General features: G+C 32.6%; 1 protein-coding gene across 1 annotated transcript; it reads left to right on the top strand.

Moving 5' to 3' along the window:
- Positions 1-760: 760 nt before the first annotated feature.
- Positions 761-9,136, top strand: TRIADDRAFT_58054 (uncharacterized protein; the record flags this gene model as incomplete). The annotated part of the gene is made up of 10 exons (XM_002114309.1): positions 761-774; positions 3,552-3,735; positions 4,011-4,125; positions 4,246-4,371; positions 4,422-4,562; positions 4,674-4,848; positions 5,296-5,362; positions 5,540-5,679; positions 5,809-6,148; positions 6,989-9,136. 10 exons carry the CDS (start codon positions 761-763, stop codon positions 9,134-9,136), a joined length of 3,450 nt encoding a protein of 1,149 aa, XP_002114345.1.
- Positions 9,137-15,567: the final 6,431 nt, after the last annotated feature.

The following is a 15,567-nucleotide window of genomic DNA, read 5'->3' as shown; positions in this document are numbered from 1 at the left end:
TAAGATCATAATAAATCGACACTGTGATAACTTGTGCGTTCTCTAGAATCGCGTCGAATTCATACGTCCCTGGAGTCTACTGTTGTACTTTCACGGATAAACCCTTTATGATGCTTCCTCGTAACCCTAGCTATCCGACTGTAGTTATCAAAGCCAGCAATCAGCTGCAAATGGAGCCATACAGTAAGCAGCATATATGTAAAGATCATTACAAGGGTATTATAATCAACATAACTTGTTTGAAAATAATATTACTATACACTATCAAAGATATATATAACGGTATATTCCTATATATACGATGTACCCGTAATCTAGCTAGAAAGCAAATCGTTACAACAGCTCTATTTCTACTTGCAAAGTGTAGGCCATCTCATAAAATCTATAGATCTGCCAAGATTATACTTCATGGACACAATATTCAATGGATAACCCTCGTTCCATCGTGTTCTATAATAAAATAACTCATTCTCATAGTCTATCCTCCTACTTTCACGGATAGTCCCCCATTATTACCTGGCCTGTTGGCAATTATTCTCCATTGAAAATCCACTAAATGTATTTCTACGCCTGCGTATTATCCTAGTCACGTTACCTCTATGCATTCAATTTTCCAAGCTTAACCGCGTCGTTGACAAGAAAATCAAGCGTTCCTCGACGCCCATCGCTAACACAGACAGTCATCACTTTTCGTTAATAAAATCACGCGATAAATTCACGGACTGATTGGCCTTTATTGCCTAATTATTACCGTTAAGAAATGGATGGAGCCAGGTAAGAAATTTCTAACATCCTAGAACGATAGTGGGTAGCAAAGTATGGACGATGAGGCTTGCCAAATTGCAAATTGTATTCGCTAAATTGTTGAATATTAAATTGGCCCCATTTTAATCATAATAATGAGGGTAATGGCGGGAGTACAATCAATAAAGAGCATCGATTTTATCCAATTTAAACAGTATAGCATCGACCATTTATTGAGAAATGATCATGATATCCATCCATATATAGTACATTGGCTCGATGGGATAGCTTAATCGGTCATAGAATCAATGAAGATAATCCAATTTTATGCGCTAGAATCGTAGATGTAACCTTACTGATCATACCTATCAGGATTTAAACGCATCGACATAATTATCCTTATCCAAATCAATATAAAATTGAAAACTATTTTTTATAGCCCTTATATTTTCCTTTTCTATAACATCAAGAGTGAACTAAGTAAGAAATTGAAGAATAGAATATGGACGATAAATTATCTCAGCACTTGCAATATAGAAAAGAAAGCAATAGCATGGATATTAATGCAATCACTGACGACGCAGAGTTATATACTCTAAATCGTATCGCTACGTGACTTTTGATAAATAGAACTAACCATTTTTTACTCACACTAAACATATCTGAACATCATTAATCTTCATTTATATACTAAAAATAGACCTTATTTAAACTAATAAACTTCGCATTTATTCACATAATTGACATCAGAGCAAAACAGACACTAGTATTAGAAAAGGATCTCTGACAATATCTATCGTACCGTTAATACAAATCAAATTTAGATCTTTCAAGACAACTTAGATAGTAATAACTTGGTTATAATTATCATTGCAGTAGAATTTATACTAGCCTTATTAAATATCTTCAAATATATCTATATACCCGATTATAAGTATAAACATAAATAGGCGATCTTCGACTAATACGTATATAGTACCGTTACCCTTATTACCTTCTTATCGGAGCAGAATTGATATTAGCGATAACGCATCTCAGTAGATAATGAACTTCATATCATCAAACCAGAATTGATACTAACGTTATTAAATAGCTATGAAAGATCTATCTGGCCGTTTCTAAAAGTCGGAAATAGATCTTCTCAATTTAGTACATAGTAAGTAGTTCATATTTTATTATCAGATCATAATCGATCCTGATATTTGTCAAAGAGCCATTGAAATATCCATCTAACCTCGTAAAAAATTGTAATTGTATTTTAATCTAACGTATAGTAGATAAATAACATTTTATTATTTTAACACGAGTGCATAGATTGATGCTAGTGTTATGATGTGTCTCACAAATACGTATATCTATCGAACCACTAATTAGTCAAATTTTGAGGATAGATCTGGTCAGATAAAATTCTAGCATTTAGTGCAAATAATTGTATCATACTTGAGGTCAAAGAAGAATTGCTACATTATTAGAAAGCATTTCTGACTCTGCACGTACAATATTCTACTAGGTATTAATTTTCATATTAGCATGGCACCATATTAATATTAAATACATTAGCAAAAATAGTACGCATACATCAGTTATACCCCAAATAAAAAAATATAGTCAAAGTTTGATCACTACTAAATAAAGTTGAAATGTTTTCAATGTAAATACTATCATTTCCAACATCATAAAACTATCCGTTATTGTTATTGTTTCATTAGATGACACACTTTAAAAAAATGAATAACACAAGTAACTTAACCGTTAAATAAATCTAACGGTTTAATATTGTATAATATAATTAAGCGTATATTACGAAATCATTTAGCTTATAATAAAATAATGAGGGAAAATGTCCAAAAAATGTCAGCTATATAAACCCAAACCAGTAACTCGGATATATGTCAATTTTAAAGTAACTACATCCATTTATGACTCTTGCGCTATTATTTTACGTTAAGAGAAAACTATTAATCTGATAAAGTTACTTACCGCCATCACAGTCAATGCTCATATCTATTAAAATATCAGTAATGCAAGAAAAGAAATACTGAAAAGTTAAAGATCACAAAAAATAATATATTGTACTGGCTCTTTTCATCTAAAAGCTATTAAGTGAATTGCACGAGACATTCATTATTTTGTGCCCTCTAATAGAGTCTATAATTAAGTTCACGATAGCAATAGTTATCATTATTTCATCCCTTGAAGCTCTTTTGAGCTCTTATAATTAATATAAACCTAATTTTCCTTTTATGACTATCGCAAGATTCAATTTATTACAGCACAGCAAAGTTAATAACGATTAATCATTATAGTCTGAAAGATTAGTCTTATAAACTTCTTTTTCAAGTTATTTTTTAAGTCTGATTCCCTTCACAGATATCATAATATCAAACTAAACTATTACTATACATCCATAGTATGATTTCCTTGGTAGGAAACAGGGACGTTAAACCTTACGCTAAATATAGTATAAAATGTAAATGTTGCAGTACAAAATATAGTTTTAAAATCTCTAGTTATCAGAGGTGGAATAATAATATTTTATCTCCTTTCTATTTTATTTGTACGAATATCTAATATAAATCAGAGCACATATTCCAAAGAAAGATTCTTCGTTCATCATCCGTTTAATACTGTTATAAATCTTTTCTTTCCTGTAACAAAATTTACTGGCTAATCATTTACGATATAAATTTAAAATGCTATCATCCTAATTTTATAAGTAAAATGAAATTATAACGGCCATAGTTAGGATAAATGGTTTCAAATCCATTTCAATATCTTATTTTAAACCTTAATTTGAAATCTTGTAGCTCAACCGGAATAGTTACCAACGGTGGTATTGGTGGCATGAATTCCGGCAGCACCGGAGGAGGAATAAACAATGCCAATTTTGCTGCTTCTTCGTTGCCTCACTTGCAATACTACTACGGATCAACCGGCAAACTTCCTGATTCCGACGGTTCGACTGCTGCATCTATTGAACAAGACAAACAAGTAAATATAAAGTATTTCTTAAAAGAACTAGAAAGTAGAATTTAAGATGAATAGATTCGATACATTTTCTAGACTATAGTCTTTGCCAATAAATATCATATCACATGCAGCTTGCATTCACTAGCAGTGCTATAGTATTAGAATTGAATTAATCTTTTCAATCTTTCAGTTAATGAGTATACTATATAACATAATGTTGTATCATCTGCAGCTTATTACTAATTTTATATAGAGGTAGACTTTTAACCAATAGCTTTATTCTCTTTTATCATCAGGAATGTATGAAATGGATTAATAGCTACATTTCTAAAACCGGGCATCCTCTGATTGTTAATCTTGAAGAGCAACTCTCAGATGGCTTAACTCTAATTAAACTTTTAGAAGCGTTAGGTAAATTATTACTACTACGCTCGTATATCGAGAGATAATAAGGGCGATTTGTATCATTAAATCCTAATTTATTATTACTTTTAACTACCCCGATCATATATATCACCAACTCTTTATTAGCCGGTGAACGCCTAGCCAAGTATTATACACTACCCAAGCTAAGGGTCCAAAAGATTGAAAACACTAAAGAATGTATTAATTTCATGGCTGAGAGAGGAATTAACGTGACTGGAATTCGTGCTGAAGGTATATTTTTTATTACTCTTGTAATATTGATTATTTATAAATAATCTTAGGAATGATAATTTATAATATACTGATTCTCAAATTTGGATTGCCTGGTGTATTTGTGATAGAATTGGCTTCTGGAAATGTCAAGACCATGTTAACTATGTGCCATCTCCTAAGATTGAGAGTTGAAGCAAATGTCAAAAATGGTATGTTATAGCCCGGGTTTGATCTTGTCGATGCTATCCTGATACAAAAGAAAAAAATGAATATAATTTCAAATAATTGATGCGTATTATCAATATCTATTTGTTGCATAGGCTATCCACCATTGTATAAACCTCCATCGGCAGGCATTAGTAATAGCTATATTAATAGCAGTCAATCCAATTTGGCTGGAAGTCAAGCAGATTTGACTACATTAGACAAGGAAGATCTGTCCGTTTTATCATGGGTAACAGGCCTTACAGGGATTCCAATCCAAAGTTATAATCAGTAAGAAGTTTTGTATGCTTTCTTTCGGCTTTTAATCCAGGTTATCCTATATATCCTGTCCATAATTCCTAGATTAGAATTTTAAGTTTCGTACTAAACTATTATCAATGTCACAGGTCCAATAGCAGATTTCTATCTTTTAAAATACTATCTTCAGTATTCCGTACTACATTTAATGTAGGCGGGATCCGATTGCCCAGCGCATTTAATTAAATTAAAATTTTACTTCATAACCAAGCTTAAATATGAATTCATTATATTTAAAGTACAATTGATGCTGATTTAGTTCAAAGCCATCATAATAACTAATTTCTGAATAGAAACGTTGACTAGCGTGTTTCATATGGCGGCTTAATTTAATTTATTTTAATATACATTTATAATGATAATGATCCATCGTTAACTTTCGATATAGAATATTACTCAATCATTTTCAATCTCAATTAGATTCTATGATGGTCGTATTCTTTATGAAGTGGTCAGCAAAATTTGCGGTACTTCAATACCAAAAGAGGTAAGAATTGAATTTAAATGACAGCTGCAAGAGTTACTAATTGTTATTAGCTTTTAGTCTCGATGATCTAAATTCTCTCATTCCCTATTGACTTTCTCGAAAAACAGTTACCTTTTGTCAATTTTTAGATGCTAGTATATTCATTCTCATTTACTATTTTACTTTTTTACAAAATAGAAATTAGATATACTTACACCCATTGAAAGATGCAATTTAGCTTTCGATACTGCTGAACGAGAATTGTCTATTCCTAAACAAGTTAACTCATGGGATGTTACGAGTGGCCACGATAACTATGGTGTTATTTTATACTTAAAGTAAGTTATGGATTGTTTTAGCCTAATATGATAACGAATGATTTGGAATTCAAATTTTGAGCAGTAAATAAATTTTGAATTATGACTACTGCCGTTACTAATATTTGATCATTTGCAAAACGATAACAGGCAACTCTATCAAGTATATGAGCATCGTATACGACAACAAGATGTCGCTCAGTTAATCGAAGAAGAAGCTCGACAACAACGAATGCTGGATGAAAGGATTCGTAAATTAAAAGAAGATGAAGTTCAGCTTACTAAACATCGAGATGAAGTGCTTCAAAATGAGCAAAAAATTAATGATTTAGCTGAAAGTGTTAAGCAACGAGAGCTAAATTTACGTCAACAAGAATCAGAAGAAAGTGAACGCATTAAAAGGCAAATGAACGAGTATACCAATGATATTATGAATCGTCAAGTAGAGCAACAGCTGTACAACGAAAGTAAACAAGTTCATCATGATGTGGTTAGTCTATCATTCAAATTTTAAGATAGATTTACAGAAATGGATTAAACACTAGGATGGGAGTAATTTTAGCTAGCTACCATTCCTTAATTATATAGCGATTGCTAGATTGCACAACAATTAATGCTCTAATGAATCGATTCATACTCATGTATCGACTTCATTTGAGTAGGATAGGCAATGGAAACAAGAGGACTAACTTTAGCTAGCCACTGTACCTTAAATCGATCGTGATAGTTAGATTAGATACATAGATATAATATAAGAATTAATACCGGAATTAATTGATACAAATTCATAAAGCGACCTCAATCGAGGAGGATAGGCAATTAAAACAAGAGGACTAATTTTAGTTATCTACTTTACCTTAGTTACTGGTAATAGTTAGATTATAATTATAGAAGAATTTATATCTCTAATTAACCGATTCATGCTTAAGCATTGACTTCATCCGAGTAGGATAGGTAACTAGAATAAGAGGAGTTCGTTAGCTACTTACCTTAATTGCATATGATAGATCGGCTATTAAAGAATTAATGTCATAGTTAATCGATTCATACATATGTACCGATTTCATTCGAGCAGAATGGGCAACTAGAACGAGAAGAGTTTGTTAGCTACTGTACTTTAATTGTATACTAATAGATTATGCATGAGTTAATACCTAATTAATCGATTCATACTTACGAATCACTGTATTTGAGTAGGATAAGCAATTGAAACGAGAGGAGTAATTTTAGTTAGCTACTGCACCTTCATTGCATATTGACAGATTAATTGTGTAAGGATTAATTCACTAATTAATCAATTAATACTCATCAATCGACTTCTTTCGAGCAGGATAGACAATTGGAACAACAAGGGATGGCTGCAACATACCAATGGCGATCAAGTCGGCAAAATTTAAATCATATCGATGGCGATCGCAACCCTAATCATGATGAACACGACCAATATGCTGTCCATCTGATGAAACAACGTCGGCGACGACAACTTGGTGAGCTCGAATTGCAAAAGAAACAATTAGAACGCGAATGGAAAGTTGTTGAACAAAATCAACAAGATTTACAGCGCCAATGGTATCAAATGCAAGAACAACATAATCAAATTACACATCAATTAACCGAGAGGCAATTAGAATTACAACGTCAACAAGAACAATTAGGTGAGAAAGATTTAGAATTGAAGAAACGCGATCAAGAACAAGTACTGTACAATCAGCAACAACAACATTATTGGCGTCAAAAAGAAGAGCAATTACAACAGCAAGCTGCTGCTGTTGAACAAAAAGCCAATCAATTACAGCTATTACAAAAAGAAGTAGATATGCAGCAGAAATATTTAACGCAAGAAAAATCCTACGTCGATCAACGCGCACAACAAGAATTATTGGAAGCGCGTGAAAAAATCGAGAATGAAAAATTAAATATTAAGAAACAGCGCGATGAATTGGTGAAAATACAGCATGATATCGAGGAAAGATCACGCGATTTAATGCATAAAAAGTATGAAATACAATTTAATGAGCAAGAAGAAACGGTTCGATTGCGTAAACGCATTGAAGACATTGAAAAAGTTGTTCAACAACAACATGACCAATTACTGACAGAACAGAAAAAACGCAATGATCAGTATGAAGAGATATTGGAATTACGCCGTCAGTTAAGATTGAAAGAGCAACAACTAGATAATGAACGTAATCTAAGGGAGAAAGAAATAAAAGTCAAAGAGGATGAATTAAGTGGATTAGAGAAACAACGCCAACAAGAATTTATCAAGCGCATGGAAGAATTACGCATGAAAGAAACCCGCATCGAGCACCAACGGCTTGACTATGAGAAGCAATTGCGTACTATGGAAGAGAAAGTTAAATCGGAAGAATTACTTGAGCAAGAACGACGTCGACAAGAGCAAGAAAAACGCCTAGAAGAGTTAAAAATGAAGGAGAAATTGTTAGAGGAAGAAAAATTGGAACGTGAAAGACAGCTACGGTTACAAGAAGAGAAAAGAAAGGAAGAAGAGATATTAGAATTAGAAAGGAAACGTCGATTAGATCATGAACGACGATTACAAGAAAAGCAAGAATTAGAAGAAAGAATTCGAAATATTGAACGATTACAACAAGAAGTGCGTGAAAAACAAGTTCATCAACAAGCACAAGATACTACTGCTCGAAAATCGCCATTAATCCCTGAGCGTCCACTTAATTATGATAGTAGTAATCAACGACGACCATTAAATAATGCGTTGAAACCGACCGTGTCGGAAAGTGTTTTAAATTCGCCAACTAAATCCGATTATCGAGCTAAATCGCCATCAGCTTGGAATGCTAGTGAATCGATGGTCGCGTTACGAACTTCATCACCCAATAAATCAAGCAATGATACACTATCAAAATCACGTCTACCCATGACAAAATTAGGTGGTTCAACTAGTAATTTATCCAATATTGGTAAAAGTCCATCCAACGTAAAAACCCGTGATCGATATGTTGAACCAAAACGATTCTATGAGAATGCGACAACACCAGCTGGTGTTAATCGTCCTTCTTATGTTGGACCGACAAAGCCATCACCAAAATCGCAAACAACGCCGCCATCGATGCCTAGTACTTCTCCTCCATTACCATTGCCTAAAACACCAGAGCCAGCGTTAATAAGATCTAAAGTGAATGATGTTGATGCAAATCGATCGAGTGCATCGCCTACTAAGACACCATTATCAAGTTATACTAGTCCATTTGTACAGGGTAGAGTCAATGCCTTTGCCAGATCCAATGAAATGAAAGCTAAATATCCTAATTTGCCATCGACACCAGTACAAAAAGCCAAAGAAACTAAGCCTCAACAATCTACGCCATTAAGCCAGCAAAGAAGTACATCATCCGCTTCCGTAAAATCACCATCCAATAGTAAACGAGCGGAAGCTACTCAACTTGTTCGACGAGGTGCTCGTACACCAGGAGGCGCTTCTACATTTGATTTTTAATACATTACAATAAATCATAAAGTAAAGAGAGAGAAAATGGATGAAATCAAGACGGAAAATCTATTCGAAAGATACTCTAATCAAGCGGAATCCCACATTACCGTAGCGCAATAAACAAAAATAAAAATGGATCATTTTCAACCAATCTTACAAATAGTGTTAATCCCCTAGGCAAATTTTGACCAGCAAAGGAGGAAATATTTCATTAATTACTACATCAGTAGGCAAATGAATAAATGATATCCTTTGCCAATTCATCATTGAATCTCAACGGGAAAGCCCAGTGAGAAAAATCACTTGAAAGAATTAAAATCAGTTCCATTTTGCTTGCTTAGCGTTAATAATTTAACATCCATTTATTTCTAAAATGCTAACCCCGACCATAGACTAAACTCTATTAAAACATAAGTGAACTTTATGTCTAGTTAAATCTTGTATTCGCCTTTATTACTTGTCTTTAATTTGATAAAAACTAGTCTGTAATTCAAGATAAATATGAATCATGATGATTTATCCTACAGGAAGTCCAATCATTTTAATGCATAGCTGTAAAATTGTGGATATAGCTTGCTGTATCATGATTTTACTCATTTGTAATGGTTTTACTATCCGCTTTATCGATTCTATTTCGATTTTTTTTATTTTAAATGTTGTACGGTAGCTTATGTCAAGTCCCTCTAAAAATGATGATGTAGATAACTAATTAAGATGGCCAATATTATTTTATTATATTGATACCATAAAAGATGAAAAATGATCTTAAGATAAAGAACTGAATCAAGCCTCATTCTCCGCTGGTAAATGGCCACAGCCAATATTTAGATCAATTTTCAAGAAATCATTCATCATAGTAATCATAATCCATTTTGATAATGTGATGGTATGATCTCAGCCTAATATATGCGATCAATTGAATATTTTAATGTTCACCTATTCAGATACATGATATAGCTATTAGTAGAATAATTTTAAAGAATTTTTAAGCCAAAAGATCGACATTATGGTACTACTGCAGAAAGATGAAATTTTTGTTTTTCTTATTTGAACTCTAGATTTGTGTCTTAGAATCCAACTTGTTCTTGTCTCAATTATGTTCATAATATTGTATAATCACAGTACCAAGTATTTATTCACTTTCTTTAATTTTTTGAAATGTGTTAGTATTACCGATAGAAGATAGAGCTGTTTGTCTGTTTCACAAAAGTTGTTTTTAAATAATTGATACAACGTTGATTTCAATAATTTAAAAAATAAAACTTGTTTGAAATAACAAGTAACTCCTACTCTTGCCATGTTAATTAGGCGATATTGTATGGACGGTATTTCTTATCGTTCCATTTACATTACACTAGTTATTCTAGTTATAGTGCGATATTGGATTGATTTGGTGATCTATTCCAGCGATCCATGCGTTATTGAAGGTTATTCACTTGATTGCCTATGCTGATGATAGCGAAGGGATAGAAGGGATGACAGAAAGGAAAGTGAAATAGCGTAAAGGACATTTAAATAGCGTCAATTTTTTTAACTGTTTGTCTATTCATATTCAGAGTCAATTATTTCATTACTGTCAACTAGAAAGGATTCTATAAAATAAAGTAAATGATTATTCTGGCAATACTTAATCCGTTTAGACTGCTAAATACTTTTGTAAATGACTTTGTATTTGTACCGCGTAAAAGAAGGAAAATCTATCGTAATGCTGCTAAAGGATAGTTGCTTCTACGGATTAGTCCATTCCACAATCCTTATGAGAAACGAATAGAAATAGGATGACCAAGAAAAGATTATTGGTGCCAGAAGTGAGTTTTTTTCCAGCTAACAGCAGCGACTAACATTCTTCTAGAATCTAGCGAGTTCTCTAGAAATTTGTATTTTCGTTGTATAGAAGAAAACTTTCAGCCGATATGAAAGTAGAAGAATTACTCTAGTTCACTGCACAAGTTTCTAGTTAATAGTAGAAAGGAAATTCATTCCAACATATTAAAAAGGTGTTACTATCCTAGAAATGATGATGGAGAATTTAATGGTTCGAGAGAATTTGGATTAGTGACCATTGAGAGGTGGGCATCAATATGTTTAATAGAAATAGATTGTCTATTTTAGACTGCAAATTGCGTAATATTGAAATAGTTGCCGGCTGTAGAACTGCGTGTAAGCTATCGTGAAGTAAACTGAGTGCCGACACCAACAGCATTGCAAATATTTCAGATATGAAGCAGAAATCAAGGGTATTACTAGATTTAAAGATAGAAGATAGGCAGAGAGAAATACTGTAGAATTAATACAACGTACGCTATATGTGATGGTCTATGGAAAACTAGGAATGTGTCCGCCATAAGAGATGGATTTCTCAGTGGATGGAGCTACTGGAACCGTTCTGACCCACTGAAATAAAGATATAATTAGAGTGAAAGTTAATAGACTGTATTTGTTGCATGGAATGGGTTTTCTAGTCGATGGAACTACCAGAACTTATATCCTGCCGGCACTGAACAAAAATAATTAGATGAAAAGTTAATAGGCTGTACTGATCGCATGGAATAGAGTTTTTTACTATTGAAATGAAGAAACCTAAACTAAAAGTCTCCATTCCATGCGAAGGACAAGGGTCTTCTCAAGATGAGCATCTTCTTCCAACGTACCTAGATAATTCCAATCGTTGCTATGATCAGAATAGATTCAATGGATACGAAGGATATTTCGTCAATTTTGACTGATGATAATCTTCTTTAGGATGTTAGAATAACTGTGGCCGCTACAAAGCTAACTGTATGCGGCAGAGAGAAAAAGCTTTTCTGAGTAATCACCTTCTAATCAATTAGAATATGATTCTAGTTGTTGCTGTCAGTTGAAAATTTGTTCAATAGGACATCTATTTTGATTTACTTTTCGCGTTTTGCAATGATTCTAGTCGTTGGTATCAGTTTGAATTACTCCATAAAATAAATACAAATATATTCGTAAACTTTTAGTGCTTTCGAATTATTCTAATCACTGCCATCAATTTACTGGGTAGGATATACGAGTATATTTTGATCAACTTTTAGCATTTTCCAATGATTCTAGTCGTTGCCGTCTAAGGAAAATCACCCTGATAGGACTTAGACGTAAACTTTTCTCGCTATGCAATAATTCCCGTCGTTGGTGTCAGCTTAAATTTACTCCCGAAGATATATACGAGTACATACGTAAAATTTTATTGCTTTGGGATGGCTCTAATTACCGCCAGTAGTAAACTTGACAGGATATATACAAGTATATTCGTAAACTTTTAGCGCTTTTGAATGATTTTAGTCGTTGCTGTCAGGTCACAGTTTACTTAATAATCTAACTATCAGTCTTCTGAAGCATTTGAAGAAAAACTACCCCTATTCCAAGTTCTAACCCAAAGATTATCTGTATTCGTAGGCTTGTAGACTTTTTAAATAATTCTAGCCGTCGCTGTTAGATGATATATTATCCGATATTGATAAACTTTTAGAGTTTTCAAATGATTCTAACTGTTCCTGTCCGCTGAAGCTCATTCTATGCAATCTGATATTTTTATCAATTTTCCAAAGAAGATTTATGAAATAGCAATCTTGTGACATGAATTTTCAGTTGATCACAGCGATTATTGAATATATTAATTGGCAGAAAGAACATGATTACGCCGGTTTGAGAGAATATCTATCCGTTGATCTAAGCTTTGCGGTTGATATCATTAAATGAATCACTCCAACTGACAAAATGTTGATCGTCCTGAGAAAATATATACCGATAGCCGCTCCACGAAATTACGAGACTTTAAGTTGATAATGGCGACCAGGATCGTTTTAGCGCACTTACAACATTGAATAATCTTGCGGATTTATATATAAGTTTAAAATTTATGCACATACATGTACTTTATCCCATAAAAATGAGCTTTTCAGCGAATAGCTGCGACTGCGATCATTCTAGCGCACTAAAAAACTACGATAGTCCGGAAATTTAGACTCCTATGACAAGAGACGAGTAGTACCTGCGCATTTCTAAAATCAAGTAAACTATCGGTGAAATGTATCGTATATTCTCGATATTGAACGTGTGCAGTAACTGTTAACGATGTTAAAAGAGGAGCGCCTAAACTGCGGTATTTTATGCCGGTGTAGTATTATATAAGGTAGTGCGGAATGTTATTTCCTTTATGTTAGTATGAGCGCAACGAGTTCTTTAAAGCGATTAAAAAAATACATACGTATATATCAATAAAAGCTCGGTAGGTTATCAATCATAAGGAAATAACTACAACTTTAACTGTTAGTGCTAATTTAATCTCTCTAATGCAAATCAAATAAAAGCACTGAGAAATCATGCATCTATTTACTAGTAACTAATAACTATGCAAAGAAGAAAAAGTAGATAAGCTTCGATTTCAAATGAAATAATTCATACTTAAAGGTAGCGTAACAATTTTAGCTAACTATAATACCTAGACATGTAGAGATGTATCATATTAACAGTAAGGAAGCTTACGAACAAGATGCAATAAGCGCTAACTATGTATTTGTAGGAAATGACAAATGTAAAGAGTACAAATAGAATTTGGTAGCAATTTCAGCTAATAATCAGTGATAAATATTAGAAATGCGTCGTATTAAACAATTTATGAACAACGTATAGCATCAATAGAAGCAATAAAAGTATTCACGTCGAGTGTAACAACTGCAATGTCAGTTAATGAATGTGGATGAAACTAGGAAGCGCGTTATGATAGAAAATTTATACGTAGTATAGCCATATGTGATGTTAATTAAAAAGTAAAGCGATTCTATTGGTGCAGTCTTTAAAAAATTTTCCAGTTATTACATGAACAAAATGGAAATTGTATACAGTTATCGCAGATACCTACGCCACCGCCTGGTATCAGCAGGGAATAGTCGATTACAAATTAAATTTTCCTTGATGCCTACGGCGGAAGCTACTACGCGTAAAGTCAAACTGTTGCTTAAAAATTACAGAGTAAATACAATGTTGTAAATCTAAAGATATTTTCATAATAGTATCCTTAAACTTAAATATTAGTAGGTCAATTAAAAAGGATTACGATAGCAACAGGAGTAGTAAATAAAAAGACGTAAAATCAGAGATAAAATATAGTGATGTTGGTATGCAAAAATTTCAGGTGATGTCTAGAAACGAGAATACAGTATCCCCAACTTTCACGATATTTACTCGGAATAGCAATTACGGAGATGAGAATCGGTAATGAAATTCGATCATGATATATGATAACATTTAAAAATGATTTAGCGAAAATGTACGCAAATTTAGAAAACATTAAACTTAAAAGGATGGAGCAGAGTACGCCTAATTTCAATGATATTACTGCTGGGAATAGCAATTAGGAAATACTAAACAGACTAATCCCAAAATAATTTTACGTTGCAACTTTCAATGCTACAGTATTCTCCCATCTATAGTAATAATATAACACGATTAGAGTCATTTTAGCAATTCAGTTATGCTGTACTAGCTGTGTAAAGAAATTTATTTTTGATGCTAACAACGTATCTTAATTGGGTATTACACTGACATAAATAAAATAACTATTCGGCTTAAGAACATTGCAACGAATTTCATCACTCGTTTTTTCACATTGTTAGTCATTTATTTGCTTTCATTAAAAGAAAATAGCTGAGAAACTCTCATGACAAATACATAACTTTTGTCATTTTGTTAACGATACAAATGAATTTTTAAAATACAAGTACATAGAGAAGATAGAACATGAAAGTCGTGATATAGTATTACTCAACTTAAGTATATCAGAGACACTAAACAGAATTTAAAATTCATTTGATTACAGTAATTAATTTTATAAAATAATTTAATGATTTTTTTATAGCCTTATGATCATCGCTATAAAATTGTGACTTGTTGCGAACGAATGTATGTAATTTTTAAAAACGTTAACGTTCAATATTGAACGAATCAATGAAACAGACCGTAGAAACGAATTTTTATACATATACGTATAGATACTGTCTTATATTTATATAGATCGAAACTCTAACATTCATGTTAATCATAGCATCGAAGCATTTCTTATATTTTAAGAACAAATGCGAAACCTACAGTACAATTAAATGAATTGTTTGACTGCAGTAGGCAACATGTCGGACAGCTGTACTGTTTTAATTAGAGCTTTAAAGGCCTAATTTATAGTTCTAGTATTTTTATAATTACCAATATCTGTTAATGTAATTTTTTGCAACATATTGTAAAATCTTGTAGAACGTCTTGAAAGTTGATATTATGCTATAGATAGGTTGATCCTTGCAAAATTTCATTCAAAATTTTTAATATGGACTTCCCTGTAACGTCGCTATAGGTTCCCGTAAATGAATATATTCACTGCTGAAGAAAATATTGAATTATAATGCCATGTCAATATACAGTAAAAT

This window comes from Trichoplax adhaerens, genomic scaffold (genome assembly GCF_000150275.1).
Source record: "Trichoplax adhaerens TRIADscaffold_7 genomic scaffold, whole genome shotgun sequence".
Classification (NCBI taxonomy): domain Eukaryota; kingdom Metazoa; phylum Placozoa; class Uniplacotomia; order Trichoplacea; family Trichoplacidae; genus Trichoplax; species Trichoplax adhaerens.
This window is presented reverse-complemented; position numbering and strand designations above follow the sequence as displayed.